At 41.9% G+C, this 23,922-nt stretch overlaps 1 protein-coding gene across 1 annotated transcript in view; it reads left to right on the top strand.

Annotated features, from left to right (window-relative positions):
• DOCK8 (dedicator of cytokinesis 8) overlaps positions 1-23,922 on the top strand; it is a 234,119-nt gene that overhangs the window by 169,059 nt on the left and 41,138 nt on the right. The window contains 9 exon segments of the mRNA XM_003121929.6: positions 792-941; positions 3,185-3,298; positions 8,960-9,115; positions 10,925-11,064; positions 16,412-16,581; positions 19,172-19,317; positions 21,693-21,875; positions 22,251-22,383; positions 23,326-23,413. Coding sequence (XP_003121977.3) covers positions 792-941; positions 3,185-3,298; positions 8,960-9,115; positions 10,925-11,064; positions 16,412-16,581; positions 19,172-19,317; positions 21,693-21,875; positions 22,251-22,383; positions 23,326-23,413 — 1,280 coding nt within the window.

The raw sequence follows: 23,922 nt of genomic DNA, 5'->3' as shown, positions 1-23,922 counted from the left end.
CTACGCCACACAACGCCACAGCTACAGCCATGCAGGATCTGAGCTGCGTCTGCAATCTATACCACAGTTCACAGCAATGCCGGATCCTTAACCCACTGAGCGAGGTCAAGGATCAAACCTGCATCCTCTTGGATGCTAGTCAGATTCATTTTCACTGAGCCATGATGAGAACTCCTTGGTAAGTTAGTCTTGTAAAACTCAAAACGTAATTCTCCTAGAGGCAATATTCCAAATAGTGATTAAGTTTCCTGTTAGCGTACTATAGGATTGTTTCTGGAAGAACTGTTCCCTCTGCCTGTTCAACCTGAAACTCAACCTAAGAGGAACATTGCTCTCTTCTTACTATAGTTCATGGGTAGAAATGACTTCAGCTCACATCAAAAACAGTCTCATAAACAGTTCCTTTTTCTCTAATGTGTTATGTGCCACGGTGGGGCAGTGCCTCAGTGGTCATGGGGGCTCAGTCTTGGTCCGCCTGCCCAGTAGAGAGAAGGGGAGTCTTGTGACACTGCGGCTAAAGAATTAAGCTCCTTGCTTTGTCAGCAGCGAAAAGGAAGCCCCCTGACTCGGGGTCAAGAAGAGGACACCCTTCCCACCTCCTGCCACCATGGCAACCATCTGTGTGTCAGGAGCATTTTGCAGACCAGAGCCTGCTTGGGCAACCACCAGCACAGATAAAGTATTAGAAAGTCCATTGTTAGTGCGCTTTTCTTCCAGGCTTTTCCCCTTTGCCACAGTGTACAAGCAGGTCACCAATTTTCATGTCAACATTTCCCCCATCTTCTCTGTAGGTGAAAAGCATGGCTCAATATGTACATAACATGGACAAACGGGACAATTTTCGGAGGACTCGTTTTTCCGACCGTTTCAAAGATGACATAACTACCATTGTTAATGTGGTCACCTCGGAGATTGCAGCCCTTTTAGTTAAACCTCAGAAGGTAATGGTATCATTTTACTCTTACTGTCTAAAATTTTTTACCTTGGGCATATGTTATTTTCGTCATCTAAGAAAAATAAGCATTATCTTAAAACAGTAATTAAAGTGTAACTAACTAAATGCCGTGTGTTATGCCGGATGGGACCCTGCAGCGGGGCTGGGGGATTGCTATCAAGAAATTACAGTATGGGATTGCAGTCGTTTAAATTATTGTATCAATGTAGCTATGAGAAAGAATATTGTTATTCTTAGGGAATATACCCTGAAGCATTATGGGGTAAATGGGCATGATATTTGCAACCTACTCTCAAATGGTGCCGAAGAAAACAATGTATATGAAGAGAGAATGATAAAGGAAATGTAGCAAAATGTCAGGTATTGATGGACCTAGTTAAAGGAGTTCGTTTTACTATTCTTGCACCTTTGCTGTAAATTTGAAGTTATTTCAAAGCTGGAGTTCCTATCACATTTCAGCCATTAATGAACCCAGCTAGTATCCATGAGGACGTGGATGCGATCCCTGGCCTTGCTCAGTGGGCTAAGGATCCGGCATTGCCGTGAGCTATGGTGTAGGTCACAGATGCAGCTCAGATCTGGCATTTCTGTGGCTGTGGTGTAGGCTAGCAGCTACAGCTCTGATTTGACCCCTAGCCTGGGAACCTCATATGCCTCTGGTGCAGCCCTGAAAAAAAAAAAGAAAAAAAGATTATTTCAAAGTAGAACGTTTTAAAATGTATAAAATGAAATAGGACAAGATTCAAAAAGGAACTATAAAATTTGAAGCAGCAGTGATAACTATTCATACCTTTATCATTATGAAGAATTTGTAAACTACCACATACACAGGAGAAGAAATTTCCACTTGGCTCTTTCTTACAGCAAACTCATGAGAGCAGCAAATGGGTTTCCATTTTGGCAGGCATGAAAAACGAGGCTCAGTGAGGTTGGTACATTTTCCAAAAAGCATGCAGCTAGCAGCAAAGTCATGAATGAATATTCCAAGGCCAGGATATTCAGGCAGTTACGTAGGGAGTGGCCCGTGTGGAGGATGCTGAGGGCGTGAGGCCTTGCCCCTCATAGGAAATGTGGAAACTTCTTTATCAGCTCTCTGTCCATGCCAGTGGCTGGTCGGCTTGGCCTGAATTGGCAAACTGCACATCCTAACAAGAGGAAAATATTTTCAAATCATATTTTCAATAGTGTCAGGGCAAATTGATTTATCATTCTGAGAATAAAGGACATAAACATGAAAAAGTGAATCCCCGATTGCTCTGAAGTGCTGTAAAATCCCTCATAAATATAAGCACTGAGAAGTAGTAAAAACAAAACCCTGGCCACAGTTCATGCAAGAGTTCACTCTATCTTGTGTGGCTCTGACCTCTCCTAGACTGAGAATGCTAATTGGAGAAGAAAAAAAAGTCTTAGGTTAAAAAATGACTCTTTTATCCTGATTAGATTTTCTGCAGCAGTCCTTACAAATTAAGAAGCTGTCTCATTGAAGAGCGTGAGTACATTTCAAGTCGCTCTTGCCAAAACAGTAATTACTGGAATCAAATAAATTATAGTAAGGCAATATAAAGAAATACAAGAAATACAAGAAACTGCAGAGTTCTCTTCGTGGCTCAGCAGTTAACAAACCTAACTAGGATCCATGAGGATGCGGGTTCGATCCCTGGACTTGCTTAGTGGGTTAAGGACCTGGTGTTGCCGTGAGCTATTGGGTAGGTCGCAGACGCAGCTCGGGTCCTGAGTTGCTGTGGCTGTGGTGTAGGCCAGCAGCTACAGCTCCGCCTAGACTCCTACCCTGGGAACTTTCATATGCCGAGGGTGTGGCCCTAAAAAGCAAAAAAAACAAAAGACAAAAAGCAAATAAATATGAGAAACCAGAATGTAGGAAAATATTCGTAATGGTGTTGAATGAATAAAATTCAGGACCTTGTGGTACATAGAGAATGAGTTCAATTATATACAAATTAATATTGTATATAAGCCTGGGAGAAATGTACCTAAATATTAACAGTGGATAAGGAATTAATTGATTCTAGTTAACACTATTGGCATCAGTTAAGTTCTAAATTATATTTGCTACAGCTTTGCAGGGGTACTTGCTTTGCTCAGTATCTTCCAGAGGAACACTGGCTGAAAATCCTGGACCTGCCTCTCCAAACTTTCCCCCAGGGACCTGGGAGTTCATGACCAAGTTTACTGCCAAATAATGTTGGTGTTTGCGTGTTTGTTTTTAAGGAAACGGAACAGGCAGAAAAGATCAACATCAGCCTGGCTTTCTTCCTGTATGACCTTCTCTCACTCATGGATCGTGGCTTTGTGTTTAACCTCATCAAACATTATTGCAACCAGGTGAGTGTTCCCTGTTGTTCCTGGTTCCTTTCATCTAATACAGAGCTCATTGCTGTGGCATGTTATCTTCATCACTGCCAAGTTAGACAACTTGACTCGTACATTCTGCATTTTGTGATACATTCTTCATGTCATTTGTTTTCTAGAATGGACATCAGTAGATACGCTGGTTTGTGTGAATTCTTGGAGCATTTACCAGCCCAGCACAGAAGGGCCAACAAGTTAATCTGTGGGAATTGAAATTTGTTAGTGAAATGAGCCACTTTCTTCAATCTAACATTTAACGGAAATTATATGACTGTAGCATTCAGACTTGGACCAGATATAGATTTTAAAGTATGAGGTCTCTTTTCACATATTAGGGTAATTCATTAAATTTCAGTTGTGAAATCCTGACATTAAAGAACCCTAATAACATTAGTCAAAGGGACTGAATTTTACTGAGAATGCAGATACTGTCATCCCATGGTATCTGCAGGGGATTGGTTCCAGGACCCCTCACCAACTTCCCCCAATATACCAAATCTCATAGATGATCAAGTATCAAGTCTCTTATATAAAATAGCATGGTATTTCCATATAACTGATATCCACCCATATACTTTAAATCATCTCTGAATTAATTATAATACCAAATATAATGTATATGCTATAGAGATAGTTGTAAATACTATGTAAACAGTTGACGGTGCAGATTCAAGTTTTGTTTGGGGGAGCTTTCTGGAATTTTTCAAATATTTTCAATCCTCAGTTGTATCTGCAAATGCAGACACTGTGGATACCGGATACAGAGGGCTGGTTTTTTTAAAATATTTATTTATTTATTTATGCTTTTTAGGGCTGTTCCTGCAGCACATGGAAGTTCCTAGATTAGGGTCTATACCACAGCTACGGCAACGCCAGATCTGAGCTAAGTCTGTGACACGACAGCTCATGGCAACAACGCCGGATCCTTAAACCGCTGAGCAAGGCCAGGGATGGAACCTGCATCCCCATGAATACTAGTTGGGTTCATTTCCACTGAGCCACAACGGGAACTCCTTGCCCTTGCCCTTTTTTTAAATAATCCAAAAGCATCTTTTCTGTGCCATCTCCCCAGATTTTCAAATGGAGTCCTTTTTTTTTCCCCCTTTGGTTTTTAGGGCCACATCCGAGGCATTTGGAATTTAGGCAAGTTCCCAGGCTAGCGGTCAAATCAGCCCAACAGCTGCTAGCCCATACCACAGCCACAGCAACACAGGATCTGAGCCTCATCTGTGACCTGCAACACAGTTCATGGCAATGGCGGATCCTTGAACCCACTGAGGAGGGCCAGGGATCCAACCTGCATCCTCAGAGAGAGTAGTCAGGTTCATTTCTGCTGAGCCACAGCAGGAACTCCTTAAATGGAGTTCTTTAGTTCCCTGTCCTCATCAAACCATCCCAACAATAGAACTACAAGTAGCAGTTATTGTTGCTACTCCTTTCCTTCCATATATCCCTACCTTAGGACCACTCCCATTATCACTGCCACTAGCATCGCTACCCACTACCAGTATCTCTGCCCATCATCTCGCTTTCATCATTACTGTCACCACCACTGGCTTCTTGCTATGGACAAAGCACTGTGTTAGGCACTTTATAGAAATTGTATCATTTGATCCTTCCAAGGTGTTATGGTCAACTTGTTCAGATGATAAAGCTAAAGTTTGGAGGAGGGAAACAAGAGCCATGCCTGCCTAACTCAAGGTACAGTGGGTTATTCACTCTGTTCTACCAGGCCTGGCTCTCTGTTAATTGGCCCTTATTGGCCTTAAATAAGTCATTCAACTTCTGTGGATCTCATTTATAGAATTATGCCTCCACTTCCCCCCTAAAAACCATGACTTTTCTAAAGAGACTCCCAAGAAGGAAGCCAACCTATAAAAAGAGAATCCTAAAGAAACATCAGAAGCCCCAGAGCACCACCATCTGGTCAGCCTGACCTCCTGACCCTGCGTGGACCTTCTGTCTTAGTTCCACCAGAGTGGAGTGGATGAGGGATATGCCATCCTTGCCATCCTCTCAGGTGTTTGGGATGACAGGTCACTGGAGGCATTGCAATATGAATTAATCTGTTTTTTAGAACTTGGATATATGGAAAGGAGGTACTAGAACACTACCCTAGGCCCAGGGTTCACTTCTGTTAAAGAAAACATTTATCTGTGACACTCATTAAATAGTAAAGCCCACTTGTGGGTAAGCAATGAGATCCTGCTGTACAGTACAGGGAACTGTATCTAATCACTTGTGATGGGACATGATGGAGGATAATGTGAGAAAAAGAGTGTATATATATGTGTAACTGGGTCACCTTGCTGTACAGCAGAAATTGACAGAACATTGTAAATCAACTATAATACACATTTTTAAATAAAAATGAAAAACACATACACAAAAAAACCGGTAAGGCTCAGTTTACTCAGGAACATTGTGATAGTACAGGGGCCACTGCATTGGATTTTTCAGTAGTGGGGAGAGAGCGGGTTTAACTCTTAATACATCAGGAAAAATGCCAATTTATAGCTGAGAAACAGGGTAGGATTGGTCAGTGGATGAAAAAGTACTAAGGGGGGGGGAACCCCATCAGGGGTAAAGGGAGGATTTGGGCTAAACCAACTTAATAGGATTCTTGCTGAAGGCAGGCCAGGGTGACCGGATACCACCTGGGGGGGGGTGCTGGTAAGGGATGAGACGTTTGGTCCAATCTCAAGGGTGATCAGATATCTACAGTGGGTGATTCTGACTAAAATGACTCATGAGGATCTTTGCTACAACTGGGCTCTTGAGAAACACCCAAGGCAGGGCCTATTTGAACAAGAGCTCAGAGGAAAATGACAAGAATTTGGTCAAGGAGAGACTCTGTCACATGTAGGGGCAGTTTTTATTACCAAAAGGCAAATAAAATAAAGCAATCAAAAGTAGACAATAGCTACCTGCCCAGCAAATGCATGTTTTCATTTTCTCTTTCTTTTCTTTCTCTCTCTCTTTGTAATCCTTTCCTTTCTTTTGAGTATACTTCTACCTTACATCTCTTTTCTCCCTCTTTCCTGTCTCAGCTGCCAGAGAGCCTAAGACGAGGAGTCTCAAGGCCTGTGTTCTAATTCCAGTGATGCCATTAAACTCCTCTGTGTTTAAAGACAAGGTTGGATTAGAATACTTCTGGCTTTAATGTTCTGAGTCTATGCTCTCTTTCTGCCAGTGATATCCTCAGCTATTGCTTAGCACAGTCAGCAACACACAGGCCTAAAAAGACCACTGGCTCTAGTCAATGGCGATTTAGCTCATTGATCCTGGCTTATTCCACACACACTCTGAACATCATACCTGAGGCAAGTTCTGTTCTTCCAAAATCCTCTGGTATTATCATCTTGCATAACCTGAATCAAACATTCTGTCATGCTTTCTATCATTTACAGATTTTGTGACCATGAGTGTAATCTTGGTCCTTTATTACTAGTCACTGATAATAGACAAATCCAGTTTTTGATGGCTCTATATCACTTTCAATATGCCACTAAGTTAGCACCCATCCCTTGGGTAGGGCCACCAAGGTCACCGCCATGGGTCCTGACCTTTGGAAAGGGTGTTTTGGGAACTGCACTTTCCTCTTTCCTAAACATTGCTAAAATTAATTTTGCATTTTCTGTCTTCAGTGTCGTTTCAAGGGACATATGAAACATACCCACAGTGTGGCCTTCTTTCAAATGCAAATATCTTTTGCTCTCAGGTTCTAATAGCTGGCTAGACACAACAGCTTTTTAGAAGTGGCCTTCAGTGATGGGCTAAGACCAAGTTCTAATCAGTTCAATTTGCCGGTGTCCCCCGATCCAAAAGCAGCCAGTAGAGCTCATTGACAAGAGTATGGGTTCTGGTAAATGTTCCTACGCAGAAGTCACGTGTTCTGTTTTTTACATAATACGTAATGGTATTCATTTGTTTCAAGAAAATGTCTAACTACAGATTCTGTAGGCAAATGCCGTAACACAATGGCCTTTCCTAAAATGACTGAATATATGTGCTCAATTAAGCTATATAGTTTTTATAAAGCTACTCTTAATTAAAGTGCATGAAGAGGAGGCATGGCTGTGGAACTCAAGCCACAGCATATTAGCTCAAACACAAAACCCGAAGCCGACAGACAAAACCTGGAGCTGACACTCATGACAGGCCTGGCCCTCTTCAGATAAGGAAGTAACCTGCTCAGAGTTCCTGTTGTGGCTCAGTGGTTAACGAATCCGACTAGGAACCATGAGGTTGCAGGTTCGATCCCTGGCCTCGCTCAGTGGGTTAAGGATCCGGCATTGCCGTGAGCTGTGGCATAGGTCGCAGATGCGGCTCGGATCCTGTGTTGCTGTGGCTCTGGCATAGGCTGGCAGCTACAGCTCCGATTCAGCCCCTAGCCTGGGAATCTCCATATACCTCAAGAGCAGCCAAGAAACGGTAAAAAGACAAAAAAAAAAAAAAAAACCTGCCCTAGACAACTCTTCTCTCAGTGAAAGGATGGCTTACTCCAGCAGACCCTTATCTGCAATGAGGAGAGCTTCAGACCCCTGGCTTATCTGTAGAACTACTCTGCCCTTTCCCTTGCTCTCTGGCTATAAAAAGAAGCAGCCAACTTCCACTGGGGTCGGTTCTCCCTGACCACTAGGAAGCTATTCGGCTGTGCTAGCAGTGTTTCTTATCTCAATAAACTCATCTCTCTCTTCACTCCACTTTGTACCCTGAAATTCTTTTCCAGCCCGAGTTAGGACCACAGCCATGGCCATTTGCAAGGATGAGATGCTCAATTTCCTGTGCTGGGGAGGAAGAGTGTTTATAATGATATATTGGGAGGTTGAAGGTCCATCCTGACTCTCCTTTCCTTGCTTTGCCTTCAGAGATGCTACCTCTGAATCACAGCCTACAGAGTCTGGGTGCTGCACTTGTCCACTTACCTGAGGGAAGCAGGAGATCTCTTCCAGACTGTCACCTTTGTCAGTTTTTCATTGCTGATTTCAGGGTTTATTCGTGTAAGGGAAGGTTTTTCCTGAAAACTCTTATAGCTTTCTCTCTCTCTCTCTTCCACTCCCTCCTCTCCCAGTTTGCGAAAACTCCTTGGCTTTTTTGCAGAGACTACATCCATTTCCAAGTAATTTGATACCTTCATCTAGGAAAGTGGTTTGAGGACTTCCCAGTGGGGCCTTTAATTAGAAACCACAAAAGAACACTTGTGGCATTAAAATGTCATCCAGTCATATTCCGTTAGTCTTGTGTGGCCCCACGTGGGGTTGACTCCTTTCATTTAGTTTCTCAGACACAGTGGGGTTTTTGCAAAATTAATTGTATTGTGTTACACTGCAGACATACCTCCACATTATTTTCAACACAGGATTGCTGTGGTATTATAGATGTGACAAGGGTTGGGGGCTGGGCGAGCATCCTCCTTCTGGACAGCTGTTAGGACCAGAATCATGATGGGCCACAACAGTGGATGAAAATGTACTGGACCTCCCGGTAACGCACAGTGTGCCATCTGTGGCACTGTCCCTTTAATTTTTATGAGATTGATTGCCTTAACTGGGGAGAAAGGATATTTTTGTGTTTGTCAACCTCAACTTCATTCACCTTAAACACCTCTTTCCTCTTTGTCGTCCTTCCCAGCTGTCAGCCAAGCTCAACAACCTTCTGACGCTCATTTCCATGAGGCTGGAATTCCTGAGAATCCTCTGCAGCCATGAACATTACCTCAATCTGAACCTCTTCTTTATGAATGCTGATACTGCTCCAGCATCTCCCTGTCCCTCCATCTCTTCCCAGGTAATCAGCTAAGTGAAAAATTGTTTAAGCTACTTCATTGACTTAGCTTAACTGAGTCATTAATTCCTATATATATTGGTCTTTTTAATTAGAAGAAAAATCGAGCTCTTCAAACCAGATCAATTGATCCAGATATATTCAAGTACGCTACCCAAAGTTGTGGCATCTAACTCATCATCTATAAGCTAAGTGATTGCTTTCTTTCTAGGCTCAAGGGTTCCTGCTGAAGCCAAGGAGAGCAGGGAATCCATATGCATGATGAAAAATGTTTAATTCATGGAAAAGTCGCTGATCTTCCTTTGTCTGACAGTCGTCTTTCCACTTTAGTTTGACAGTCTCCTTTGCTCATTTCCCTTTTCCTAAACCTCAACACCATAAAATTCGTGAAATTGCAGGGTCCTTTATATTGATTCCAAAATGATCTAGTAGTGGTTTTTAATGCCGGTATTATATCATTGAATGATCTTAGACCTTCCTGCCAATTCTGTTGTAGAATGAAATTCAGCACAACTGATGCCACCTTGAATCATGGTCCAGATAATTTAGCTTTCGAGACACTAAAGAGATCTCATTATAAACTAATCAAATGGTCTCTTTCATAGGAGTGTATTTATACCAAGTCTTGCTCTTGATTAGCCCAGAAGAGTAACACTTGTATTAATATTTAGAGACAGAGCTTCAACTGACATGGCCAGTCTTTTTTTTAGAACAGTATTTTGCAGGTTAGGTTTGGTGGGCCTTGGATTCTATAGAATAGTAAGAGGTATTAGGCAAATACAGAGTTCCAAATACAAATCTGTTTTGGAAACCTATTGTTAACAGGTTTCTTTGCAATAGACCATCCAAGAGTCTCTAATTTGTCCATGTAAATTGTAGATAACCACGGGGTGGGAGAGGAAATGGCGGGAGGTGTATAATAAGCAGTGATTCCCCAAATGATTGGACTCTGGAAATCTTTCTTTTTCTCCTCCATTGATTTTTCAGGGGACTGTTGTCCCTTAGAAAAACTTTAAAGAAAGGCTGTTAATAGTCATGTAGAGAACCAAACAGTAGCTCAGAGCAGCAGGCAAGATTTCTTCCTCCTGGGTTTTATTTATGATGCCTATTCCTTGGTACTAACACCAAGGAGAAGGCTTGTCTTCATAATGCTTTTTTAAAAAACTCTTAGCTCTTCTCACCAAATGGCATAATTCAGATGTGCACTACAGGACTGTCTTCCCTGTCAACTGGGAAAGAGCTGACTGACAAGCAGATGCTCCAGATGTGATAGCTGTGCCCTGGGTCCTCTCCCATGCTCCCTTCTGACTGCCCAGCCTCACCAAACCAGAAAGGCCTTCCAGAGACATTTCAGATTCTCCTAGTGAAATATAAAGTATGCCCCCAAAGGGAGAACACAGGAATTTCCCAGGACTGGTCAATCTGGCACTTCCCTGCCTGATGCCACTTCCAGTTTCCAGGCCAGTACACTTCAGACAGTGTATATAAAGCCATGTTCAGAAGTTTAACAGGAGCTTTAAATAAAGGTGGCAGTTTGTCATAGAGGAATCTCCTGCTTACAGTCATAACGTTGGGTCCAGTCCCGTCTTCTCTACCCAAGTGTTATCCCAGGATTTTAAGCTTTGTTGGAAAAGCAGAGTGAACGCTCCAAATCTCAGTTTCTTCATCTGTCACGTGGGGATGCGAGAGGTGCCTGTTTCACTGCACGGCCCTTATGGAACCTGGCAGTGGCACACGCTCAATAACTACTACCCATCATGATGTTAATTCCAGCTCCGTTGATTCATAGAACTGCTCCTTATGTTTCTGTAGAACTCCAGCTCCTGCTCCAGTTTCCAGGACCAGAAGATTGCCAGCATGTTTGATTTGACACCAGAGTACCGCCAGCAGCATTTCCTCACCGGGCTTCTCTTTACAGAACTGGCCGCAGCCCTGGATGCCGAAGGGGAAGGGTAGGTTTCAGATATTTAAAATGGAAGACAAAGAAAAAAAAAAAAAAAAGCAGGCTCTTTACTAAAGTTTGCAGTTCACCCTCTCTTGCTTGGCAGAAAACTTTACCATTCATCAGACCGGTAGAAGCAGCCATGTGTTGAGAAAATGGTGCCAGTAGGAATGTGGCAAGGCCTTAGGGAGGGAGAGAAACCATAAAATAGCTCTTTTCAGCCATTTATTCATTAAGAGGAAGTTAGTAATTCTGCTGGGTTTCCCTGGGGTGCTTGATTAGTGAACTCCTTAGAAACAGCTATTTTAAACGTATGCCCCTGGGTGATCTGTGTGCACACAAAGGAAGGAGCTGGATGCCACTTGGCTCAATGCTGACAAAGGAAGTGACCTCCGATGGAAAGGTGGTTGCTCCATGCCCAGAGTAGGTTTCTTGCAAAAAGACCTTCCCAGTCTATGAGAGATGCCACAGGCTCAGGGCTTGTAAATTCTTTCACCACTCACAAACCTGATCACCCAGAGGCCCATGGCAGTATCTTGACTTGAAGTCATCAAACAAGGACTTCCATTCGTTCCTTCTTTCTCTCTGCTCCCTAAACCCATGGGATTGGACCTGACTGGATGGGAGCAGACCAGTCCTTCCAAAATCCTCTACATTCCATTCAGTAGTTACTGAATGCCTGCCATGGGCCATTCACAGTTGAGAGGTGGAATATATCAGAGCTGTATCAGTGCATAAAGCAGACAAAATTCCTTGCCCCCCTAGACTAGCTCACCATTCAGGGACTCAAATCCAAGGATCATTAGGGTTGGAAAATCATTTAGGTTCCGCCCTTTTGGTGTTCACATTAGGCCCACGGAATTGAAGAAACTTTCCTAAAGTTACACAGCAGAGCCAAGTTCAGAGCCATGGTCTCCTGAGTCCCTCTCCAGGGCCCACTTTCCTGTACCACGTCACCTCCCTTCCTGGGGACTCCTATGATGCCTGCTTTCTTCCTTCCTCTGCTAAAGAAGTTTCTGGAATAGAGTATGCTGATGAATGGCAGCGTTGCTCTTCCTTATAGATTTTTGTCTAATGGGAAATTCTTTAGTGTCCTCAAAGTGCTTATAAATTTGTGAAGAAAACAGGACATCTCTGTATGAAACAATCATGGGAACACAAAATTTTGTAACTTCAATAACAAATGTGTTCCAGGTGCTTTGCCCATGTCAGTATTGCCTAAGTGAGTGTGTGTCTCTATCTCTTAGCTGGTCAGTGTGGGAAAGCTTATGTTCTTAGCTGTAACTTCTGCCTCATTCCAGAATTTCAGGTGTTACGTGTATCTTTAAAGAGCTTCATTTTCCAAGGCTTTAATTTCGTCTTCTCTCAACCCTTACTAAACTCTTCTCAATGTTCTCTATAAAACTTCCTTCTCTATAGCTAACATAAATTTTCACAGCAACACCGGGTGCCCTGACACCACACATGCTGATAACATGCGGAGAAGGAGGCTTGCACACACAAAAAAATTCCCTTCGTATAAACACACGCACTCACGCGCATATACACATACACACACACTTAGTCTTAATTCTTTTGGTAGCACTTATTTACAAGATTTCTGAAAGCGCTCTTTAATATTTACCTAAGCAGTAGTTTCTATGTTCCATTTCCCTTCTAGTGAAATGTCTAGGGAAACAGCCTTTACATCTGTTCTGATTCCTCATAAAATGCTTGTTTTTATTTCACTAGCAACATGGTAGAGTATGGTCAGAGGTCATCATGTAATTATGTTCAATCAAGTAGGTACATTCTTCAGACACACACACACACACACACACACACACACACACACACACACACACACACGGTACCTTTTCTACCCCCCAGAGGGTAACTAATTGAGTGTCACTCCTTTGGCAACACAATAATCCGTGATTGCTGGGTTGTCAGTTCCTCTCCTGGAGAGTCATTAAAAATGCCATCACGGATTTGCCAGGTGGGCAGAAAACCTCAGAGGCATCTTCTCCTTTGACAGTGCATCTTCTGCGCTGGTACTTCCCTTTGCTGCCAAGGCAATTAATGGACTCACGCACACCTGCCCATTTGAGGCACAGGGCCAGTAGGACACGTATCAATACCTGAACTCCTGAAAGAAACCTCAGTTCTAGTTTCCAGTGGGTCTCCCTGAAACCTCCCTTACCTGGGGGTGTCCACAAATGTTTATACGTCATTAAAACCATAATGGTTTTCAAGCATGTGGAAATTCTCTAGCACTCTGTGGTATGCTACCAAATGTTTAAATTAATTCCTTCACACATTCTTCCAAATAACAGAAGAGAGAACACATCCCAACTCATTCTTTCAAGCCAGCATTTCTGTGATGGCAAAAGCAGACAACAACAGCACAAGAAAACAGCAGACCAATACAGTTATAGATGTAAATATCTTCAACAAAAGATCAGACCCAGCAACATATAAAAAGGATTATACACCATGGCTAAGTAGAATTTATCCCAGGAGTGCAAGATTGGTTTAGCATCTGAAAATCGATTGACATAATACATTATATGATGAGAATAAAGAATAAAACCTATGTGATAATCTCAATAGATGAATAAAAAGCATTGAAAAAAACCCAGAACCTTGTCCTGACAAACCCTATAGGAATATATTTGAGTTTCCTCAACCCAATAAAGGCATCTACGAAAAACCCACAGCTGACATCATATTTATTGGTAAAAGACTAAATGCTTTCCTTTTAAGGTTGGGAACAAGATAAGAATGTCCACTCCTGCTTCTTGTATTCAATGTTGTACTGGAAGTTCTATCTAGGGTAGTTAGACAAGAAAATGAAATAAAAGGTATTCATATTGGAAAGGAAGAAGTAAAGCTGTCCCTATTCACAGAGGACAAGATTTGTTTGTAGAAAATCCCAGAGAACCCATAAAAAACTATTAAAGGTAATAAATGAATTCAGCAAATTTGCAGGTACAAGATCAATATACCAAAATTAATTGTATTTCTATACTCCTGCAGTGAACAATATGAAATTAAAAAAACAATTCCACTTAATGTAGCATCAAAAGAATACAAATCTTTGGAATAAATTTAACAAAATAAGTACAAGAATTGTACACTGAAAACTATAAAACACTTTCAAAAGAAATAAAGAGATCTAAATAAATGGAGAGGCATGACACTTTCATGGATCAGAAAATTTAATATTGTTAAGATGGTAGTACTCCCCAAATTGATCTACAGATTCAGTACAATTCCAGCTGGCTTTTATAGAAATGGACAAATTGACACAAAATTTGTGTAGAAATTCAAAGGACTTCCATATTGCCAAAACGGTCTTGAAAAAGAAAAACAAAAATGGAGAACACACATTTCCCAATTTCAAAACTTACTATAAAGTAGTCAAGACCAGGGAGTTCCCACTGTGGCTCAGTGGGAATGAACCCAACTAGTAGGCATGAGGATGCTGGTTCCATCCCCAGCCCCTTTTAGTGGATTAAGGATGAGCCACTGTGGTCTCAGATGAGGCTCAGATCACACATTCCAGTGGCTGTGGCATAGGCCAGCAGCTGCAGCTCCAATTCGACCCCTAGCCTAGGAATTTCCATATGCCTTGGGTGTGGCCCTAAAAAGACCAATAAATAAATAAATATATAAATAGTCAAGACCACATGGTTCTGACTTAAAGATAGACATGTAAATTAATGAAATTGAATTGAGTTTAGAAATTAAATCCTCACGTTTGTAGCCAACCAATTCTTGACCAGAGTGTCAAAACAATTCAGTGGGTGCAAGAACAATGTTTTCAACAAATAGCACTGGGAAAACTGGATATCCACATTCAAAAGAAGTAAGCTGGATCCCTGTTTCACACCATATACAAAAATTAAATCAAAATGGAGAGATCCTGCTGTGGTACAGCAGGTTAAGGTCACAGCTGTGGCTCAGATTTGATCCCCCACCTGGAAACTTCTATATGCCACAGGTGTGCCCCCCCATGCCCAAAAAAGAAAGAGAGATAAAAGACTTAAATATATATGTTAAAACTATGTAACTCTTAGATGAAATCACAAGGGTAATAATCTTCATGAAATTTGAATAGGCATTAGTTTCTTAGATCTGACACCGAAAAGACACCTGGCAAAAGAGGGAAAAAAGATAAATTAGACTTGATTAAATTTAAAATTTCTGTGATTTATAGGACATCATTAAGAAGGTGAAAACACAGCAAACAGAATGGGAGAAAAATTTGCAAATCATAGTTCTAATGAGGGATTTGTATTTAAAAAATATTTTAAAGTCAACTCAACAACTCAATAATAAAAGAACAAACAACTCAATTTTTTAAAGGTCACAGGATCAGAATAGACATTTCTCCAAAGAAGATATGACTAATAAGCACATTAAAAAGTTCTCAGCATAATTAACCATCAGGGAAATGCTTTTCAAAACCAGGTACATATCCCTTCTTTCTTAGTTCCTTTGAGTTGCTATAACAAAAATAGCGTAGACTTAGTGGCTTATAAACCACAGAAATTTCTCACAGCTCTGGAGGCAGGGAAGTTAAGGATCAAGGTGCTGGCAGTTTCAGCATCTGGCGAGGACCCACTCCCTAGTTCATAGATGGTCATTTTCTTGCTATGTTCACCCACACCGAAAGGGAGCTCTCTTGGGTCTCTTTTATAAAGGTTCTACTCTCATTCCAGAGCCCTAAAGACCCAAAGGCCCCACCTCCAAACACCATCACATTGGAAATTAAGTTTCAACATAAAAGTCTGGAACAGGTCACAAACATTCAGCTCATACCACCTTCATACCCACCAGGATGGCTTAATAGATAATAATAAGTATTGGAAAAGAGAAAATACACTGCTGATGGGAATGTAAAATGATATAGCCACTGCTGAGAACAGTTTGGTGGTTCCTCTAAAGATTAAATATAGAGTTACCATACGATCTAGGTATTCTACCCTGAGGTAGATACCCAAGAGAAATAAAACATACAACCACAGAAGAACTTGTAAACAAATATGCATAGCAGCACTCATAATTCATAATATCCAAAAAGTAGAAACAACTCAAATGTCCTTCAGTTGATGAATGGATAAATAAAATACATTCATGCAATGGAATATTATTCAGTGATGAAAAGGTGTGGAATACTGATGATACAACATGTTGCATTCTAAGCATCACGCCAACAGCAGAGCCAGGACTAGAACACAGGCAGTTTGTCTCTGTATTCTATATATTTCTACTCTAATTTGTTTGGCTTTCACATTGTCATCCCATTGTTCAGGAGCATTCTGCTCAGGCTCCCTTCACCGTAACTTTGGTTTTCTGTGTTGCACCAACAGAATCAGCAAAGTGCAAAGGAAAGCCGTCAGTGCCATCCACAGCCTGCTCAGTTCTCACGACCTGGACCCACGTTGTGTCAAACCAGAGGTGAAGGTCAAAGTAGCTGCCCTCTACCTGCCTTTGGTGGGTATCATTTTGGATGCTTTGCCACAGCTCTATGACTTTACAGGTAACACTGCCTTCTATTTCCTTCTTTGGAGTGATGGGGGCCCCTGCCAAATACCCCACTAGAATGAGCTTTCTATTACTAGCTTCAGTGCTATATGCTTGTGTGAACAATTCCCAACACCCATGCTCTCCAATACTTTTTAACGTAGGCCCCAATAGATGGGTTTTTTTAAAGGCACATCGCACTGTATGTTTTTTATTTAGAAATTGTTCATTCATTCATTCAATCATTGGTCTGTTGGTATATGATAAACATTATTGACCATACACCCCAAAGGATGAGATAACAGAATTTCTCCTTTTGGAGATCCCTGCTCTAAGGCCTTGAAATAAAGGTGTTCTTTCTCTTTTGTAAGTGTTAAAGAAACAGACCCAAATGAGTCTAAACACTTGTACCATGCAAACAAAACAAAAACTGGGGTTAGTGGATGAAAACTGTTGCATTTGGACAGGCAATGCGATCCTGCTATATAGCACAGGGAATTATGTGTCTAAGCACTTGTGATGGAACATGATGAAGGATAATGTAAGAAAAAGAATGTGTGTGTGTAAACTGGGTCACTGTGTAGGTACAGCAGAAATTGACAGAACATTGTAAATCAATTATAAGAAAAATTTTCAAAAAAAAAAAAAAAAACAGCAGAGGAATTTTGCCTTTGGCACCAAGAGACTCATTCTAAGGTTGAGGTCAGTATCTCCAACTTGGCGGCAAGAGGAAAGGCTAGATTGTCTAGAAGGCCTTTGTGCACCTCCTGAGTTTATTGGCATATTACAGTGTGGATTAGGGAATATAGACAAACAAAACTCCCCTCTCCCAAAAGGAACTTCTTTTCTGACACCTGAGAAAGACAATCCCATCTGCCTGCCCTCCTGCTCCTCCCAACACACACACACACACACAATTCTGACCACTTCAGAGTGGTTCCTGCTTTTCCTCAAGCAAAGAGAAGTTCTTAGACATTACCACACTGTCCTCTTGACAGAGGAAGGAACCTGAGGATGCTTATTAAGCCCAGAATCCTTGCAGGCAATCATGTGCCAAATCTGGGAACCATCCATGTTTTCCTACTTCCTCCAAATGTAAACTGTCCTTGGTGACTAAATTATTTCTAAGATCCTGTGTTGACAATTATTTAGCTCATGTAAATGAGGAGGGAGAAACAGGCAAGGAAATTACAGAAGCCAGCTTGGCAAATGAGTGGTCTGACTGCAGGGTGAGGTGCATCAAGCTTCCTCTAGCTGTGCCTGACTGGAGAGCAGGTGGAGAATAGAGTCATCTGCAGTATATAAAGATGTGATTTAGAGCGTGGCACGTGATTTGCAGACCACTTCTAGAATTTTGCCTGGACATTTCAAGAAAGTTTCCTTTGAAGACCTGTGACTTGTTTATTCCCAAAGCAGGGAATTGTTAGCACACATTGCACAAAGCTTCCTTCTTGGTTAGAATTTTCCTAATCAGTCACTTGGAATGAGAACTTTTCAGCACTTGGTCTTTGAATCTTTGAAATCTCAGTGGTTTCTTTACATACACACTGAACTTTATAGTCATGACATAGCTGACAAGAGGGAAAACAGTACAAGTATTCTATTTTTAGAGGTAATATAGTGTATCTATTACATATGAAATCTTTCAATGGATAAACTAATAGGTATGTTATTTTTTTTTAAAAAAAGATACAGCTGAACTCAAATTCTAGCCCGTTTCTTACTGTATGTGACCTTTGGCAAGTTGCTCAGCCTTCTAATGCTTTCACTTCCTTTCCTCGGCTATAAAAATGTGATAACGATGCTTATTATCTTAAGGGTCGTGATAAAGATAAAATGAGAGAACTTCTATAAAAGCATTTTGGCATCAGATGTTCATATCCTTCCCACCTTTTCTTGTAACTATGATCCTAGGCACATTTAGGGGAAATGAGAATGAATCCTCAAATTAATCCTGATAATGTTATCAGGTCTTGAATAGTTGCCACATGCTCTTCATTTCACCAGTTGTTTAAAAAACTTAGTTGCCTTAAAAAACAATAGTGAATTATTATTTTTTAAAATTGAATTCTGTTGTCAGAAGTTCCACAGGTGAAAATACCATTTATACTCTAGTATTATAAGTCAAAATACTATAATGTTGATGAGTCTAATAAAATCGTGAGTTTTTAATGAGTCAGTCACATGTGTTTTTTAGCACGCTTTTTTCAGAACTGCTTCAATAAATACTTTCTGTTTATGTAATTGATCATGGCCTTAAAAATCAACCTTTTAAATGGTGGGTCTTTATTTTGTTTGCATACATCTAGACCTGTGTATAAACATACATACATCTATATTACATGGATATAATAAATGGCTTAATAGATCATTTCTTTTTGGCACTGAATGATTTCCCATTGTCTGGATGTGCCACAATTTGTTTATCCATTCACCTACTAAAGGACCTCTTGGTTGCTTCCAAGTTGCGGCAGTTATGAATAAAACTGCTGTTAGTATGGTGTGCAGACTTTTGTGTGAACCTAAGGTTTTCAACTCCTTTGGTTAAATACCAAGGAGCACAATAACTGGATCATATGGTAAGACCAATAATATTTTAATTACAGCTGCAGATGCCCGCAGTGGAAAAAATCGTGCCAATGGCTCGGATGAAGAACAAGAAGGGAGCAGTGCAATTAACCAGAATGTGGCATTGGCCATAGCTGGGAATCACTTTAACTTGAAGACAAGTGGAACAATGCTGTCTTCCCTGGTATGTTGGTGCACATGCCTCTTGTTTATTTTTCATATTGTGTCTTCTCCCATCCTCTAATGGGCTTGTTCTTAAATTCACCTACCAGAACCCAGCCTAGATCAGGCAGTGAGATTTCTGATAGAAAGGAATCTTGGTGAGGCCAGCAGTTGAGAAGGGAAATGGCACAGGTGAGGCAGCACCCAGTCAGATGGGGTTCTGGCAACAGCAGAGACTCACAGATCAAATTCAGGCAGTTTCAGTGGCGCCAAGTCCAAGGCTCAGAAAACCAAGAAAGGTAAGCTTGGAAAATCTGGGATTCTTGCACAGATCAAACCAAGACTCCCTCAAGTGGGAGGCTTGAGCTGTGTTTATTCTATATGTTTATTATTCATCCTATGTCTGCCTCAAAAAAAAAAAAAAGAAAGAAAGAATGAAGGAGGCCGGTTGCTTGCTAGGCTGTGTCATAAGCTTCTTCAGTTTTTTTTGCATTCCCAGAGAGTCTCAGAAGAGTTGTTTGGCTTTGTCCTATACATACATATATATATATATATACATATATATATATATATACAACACACACACACATATATATAAATTTTATTTTTTTTCTTTTGGCCGCCCCAAGGCATAGGGAGTTCCTTGGCCAGGGATCAGATCTGAGCTGCAGTTGAGACCTAAGCTGCAGCTGCAACAATGCCAGATCCTTAACCCACTGTACGGGGGGTCAAGCCTGAGTCCCAGTGCTCCCAAGATGCCACCAATCCTGTTGCTCCACAACAGAAACTCCCACTCTGTCCTTTAGCACAGACTCTGCAGGCTTGAAGAGGGGCTTTTCCAGGAATACAGCTTCTGATTCACTCGAGGTAGAATCTACCTCTGTTCCTTGCTGGTCTCTGATGCCTTTGTCAAGACAGCACTGCAGGAGTTCCCATCTTGGTGCAGCGGAAACAAATCCGACTAGGAACCATGAGGTTGCAGCTTTGATCCCTGGCCTCTCTCAGTGGGTTGAGGATCCGGCATTGCCATGAGCTGTGGTGTAGGTTGCAGACGCAGCTTGGATCTCTCGTCACTGTGGCTGTGGTGTAGGCTGGCAACAACAGCTCTGATTAGACCCCTAGCCTGGGAACCTCCATGTGCTGCAGGTGTGGCCCTAAAAAAAAAAAGACAGCACTGCAGCCTCTAGCATTTTAACTTTACATTTCAGCGTAGCATTTATCTATGCAGAGAACTCAACACAGTTCTTTACTGGGAAGGTAGACTTTCGACCTAACTCTGCTTTGCTGGGTGACTTTCTCCTCTTCCCTCCAGCCCTCCCCATCCCCAGACACCCCCGTGAGAGCTGAGGGGCAAGGAGGTAAAAAAGAGAAAAGATGTTTGGGAGTTGACATAACTCATCCTACAGTGTAATAAATATACTACTCCACCTTTGTATATCTGTCTTACTAAAGTCAGCTGCTTGAGGTAGTGTGTGCCTTTTATGTTGTTTATCTCTAACAGAAACTCAGAAGCCCAAGTTTTGCCTATTAAATGCTTCCTCTGAAGTTATAATACATCTAAAGATTTCATTTCTTCTTATGGCCATATTCAGAAAATCCAAAGTCACTTCATAAGCCCTATCATTCCCATCCAAACCTGCCATTTTCCTCACATAGGAACCTATACCTCACTGCAGTGTCATCACTACATTCCATTAGATATTAGCTCTGCCACATGAACCACATATTGTCCTCGGTGTTGACTGGAAGAGCAACAGACAGTGTGCTCAGCACTCAAAAATGAACACTTGTGGCCAGAGCATGAAAGCAGATAGCCTGAGCCCCCACCCCCTGCTCCCAGGAAAACATAAATTGTGATTTAAAGTCCCACTGCAGGGGACCCACTGAATGATGCATTTGATTAATTTGCTGAGCAGTTCATGACCCTTATACTTTGGATTCTGACAAAGAAGCTAAATCTTGAATAGTTAGGATATTCGGGGAACCCAGCCAGGGTAGTTCCCTGCTAGAAGTCCAACCCAGCAGTCTCCAGTTTGAAGGAAAAATACATGAAGAACTTAGCAGCTTAGCCCCTGTGTCACTGAGATGGGGGACAGGGAGGGCATGGTCAAGGTCCAAGGCAGACCACTAGACCACACTGCTCCTGAAACAGAGGGTGCCTACAGGTACGTGGCTGAAAGTCTCATTCAGATATTGCCCCAGGCCAGCCCCTTTGCGGAGCAGACCCACTCAAAGAACACAGCTTCTCTTGTGGAGGGGAGGCAGAGTTCCTGGAAACAGATCCCAAGCCTTGGAAGAAGTCCAGTTACTATGTCCTAAGAAATGAGCATCCCTTTCCATGTGTCTGCTGCTCAACCTCTTCCCCTGCGTCCTTCTCCCCAATCTGCTTCCTTCCAGCCCTACAAGCAGTACAACATGCTGAATGCCGACACGACCCGAAACCTCATGATTTGCTTCCTCTGGATCATGAAAAATGCTGATCAGATCCTCCTTAGGAAGTGGATTGCCGACTTGCCATCCATGCAGCTAAACAGGATTTTAGATCTCCTTTTCATCTGTGTCTCATGTTTTGAATACAAAGTAAGTGTGGGGTGGCTCAGTTTGCCACTCAGCTCTTATCTCCCAAGTTCTTTTCTGTCTTGTCACTGTTCCCCTTTGTTTGGGCAACAGGGGCACCATTAATTTTGTGGTATTTCTGTAGTAGAATCTATAACCCATATGCATATCTATAGCCTATGTAGATACAGTCATTCCCCTGGGAAAGAGCTCTGCCTTCTGCAGAGAGAACACATTCCCATTAATAGGATTTCAGCCTCAGGATCCCCCAGGATAGAGTATCTCTGTAGCATGTGTCCAAATTGGCTGATGTCACTGTGAGGTGTTCTGTCTTGAGGATTCTCCCCATAGACAGAGATCTCACCAAGCTTAATGTCCTTCTGCTTCTTTCCCATCCAGGGAAAACAGACTTCTGACAAAGTCAGTACCCAAGTTCTGCAGAAGTCGAGGGACGTCAAAGCCAGGCTGGAAGAGGCTTTGCTGCGAGGTGAAGGGGCCAGAGGCGAGATGATGCGGCGCTGCCGGGCTCCAGGTGTGTTGGAGCAGCCCTTTCCTGCTGTCAGCGAATTTTGTACCCTCCTCCCCAGAGGAATCACAGACACCATCACTCTCTTAAGATGTTATGATAACAGAGACAGGCAGATTCTGGGATCTTGTGCATGATGTTTGTAATGTTAGCCCCGTGCCTCTAGGGTAAAGTGCCTTTCCTGCGATCACAGGAGCCTCAGAAACGTCCCCAAATGGCCTCTTCTGTTTAAAACTTGGTGGTAGTAAAAGGTGTCATCCAAGAATGCAAGTCACAGGTTGAGGTGAATGGCATCTTCCACAAGGGTGACGCTTCTCCCCAGGAAAGTTGAATAGTCTATGTAGGTGGTTCTACTGGAGGGTTCTGGTTCTAAGGTCATCTCCCCAAATCATGCAGAGTACTGTTAGAATGAAACCAATCCCCCCAGTAATCTCAGAGTATTGCAGTTCCCTAGGGATCCCATCACACCAGAAATGATCTCCGAAAGGCTGAGCTCCTCTCTGTAGGATCGATTGAATCGCTCTAGCACCCCAGTCATGTTCACTGTGCTCAAGTAAAAGAAACAGCTCCTTTATGCAGTGGAACATAATGGCAGAGAACGTGGAAAGAGCTGAGCTTTTTCAGTGGTGGCTGGGCATCCTCATTCTACACTAGCTCTCCTTTTCAATAATTCAGTGAGAAACCCCAATTTCATTGGAACCCTGCATTCATGCGAAATGTGCTCACTGAAACTCTGTCAAGGTGGACAAGCCTCTAAATGCTAACCTGTCAAAGAACAGGCCAGCCCAGTCAGGGCCATGGGTGGGCTTTGTCTCCCACCAGCACCCAGCACGGGTTCTAATTAGGCACAGATGTGGTGCTGAGTCCTCTCTACTGAGCTTGTTATGGAACTTCTGGTTATCTTGCTAATGCTAATCAAATTCCTATCGTGCATTTCTTAACTCCTAGGGAATGACCGATTTCCGGGCTTAAATGAAAATTTGAGATGGAGGAAAGAGCAGACACATTGGCGGCAAGCTAATGAGAAGCTAGATAAGTGAGTCACTCGGCAACTTTGTGCTACTTTTACCTAAAGTTCAAAACTCTTTTTCCCAGGCTACTTGTATTACTGAAACAACTACATCCTACCAAGGGTAAGAAAATGAAACATCCTTATCTATGTCAGTTCAGTTCATCCATGGCCCAGGATAGTATTGGGTATAAAGAATTATGATTTCTGGCTCTTAAAACATTCATCACATTGATAAGCATTTAAAGAAAACTAATATTTAGCAACCTCAGCTAAACAAAAGCTGCTGATGAGACAGGACAGGACACCCAGCAATGCATCATTTCAATCCATATTTCCACTCCAGAAATGTGAACAAAGATGTATGTTCAGGGTTATTTATGTCAATTCGACATTAAATTATTTTTTAAAAATTGGAATATTCTAAATGCTTAAGAACAGAGAAATAGATAACGAAATATTAGGTTGGTATTTAAACATTTTTTAATTATTTTAATGATATGGAAAATGCATATGATATGATGTTACTTAAAGCA

Source organism: Sus scrofa, chromosome 1 (genome assembly GCF_000003025.6).
Source record: "Sus scrofa isolate TJ Tabasco breed Duroc chromosome 1, Sscrofa11.1, whole genome shotgun sequence".
Taxonomy (NCBI): domain Eukaryota; kingdom Metazoa; phylum Chordata; class Mammalia; order Artiodactyla; family Suidae; genus Sus; species Sus scrofa.
This window is presented reverse-complemented; position numbering and strand designations above follow the sequence as displayed.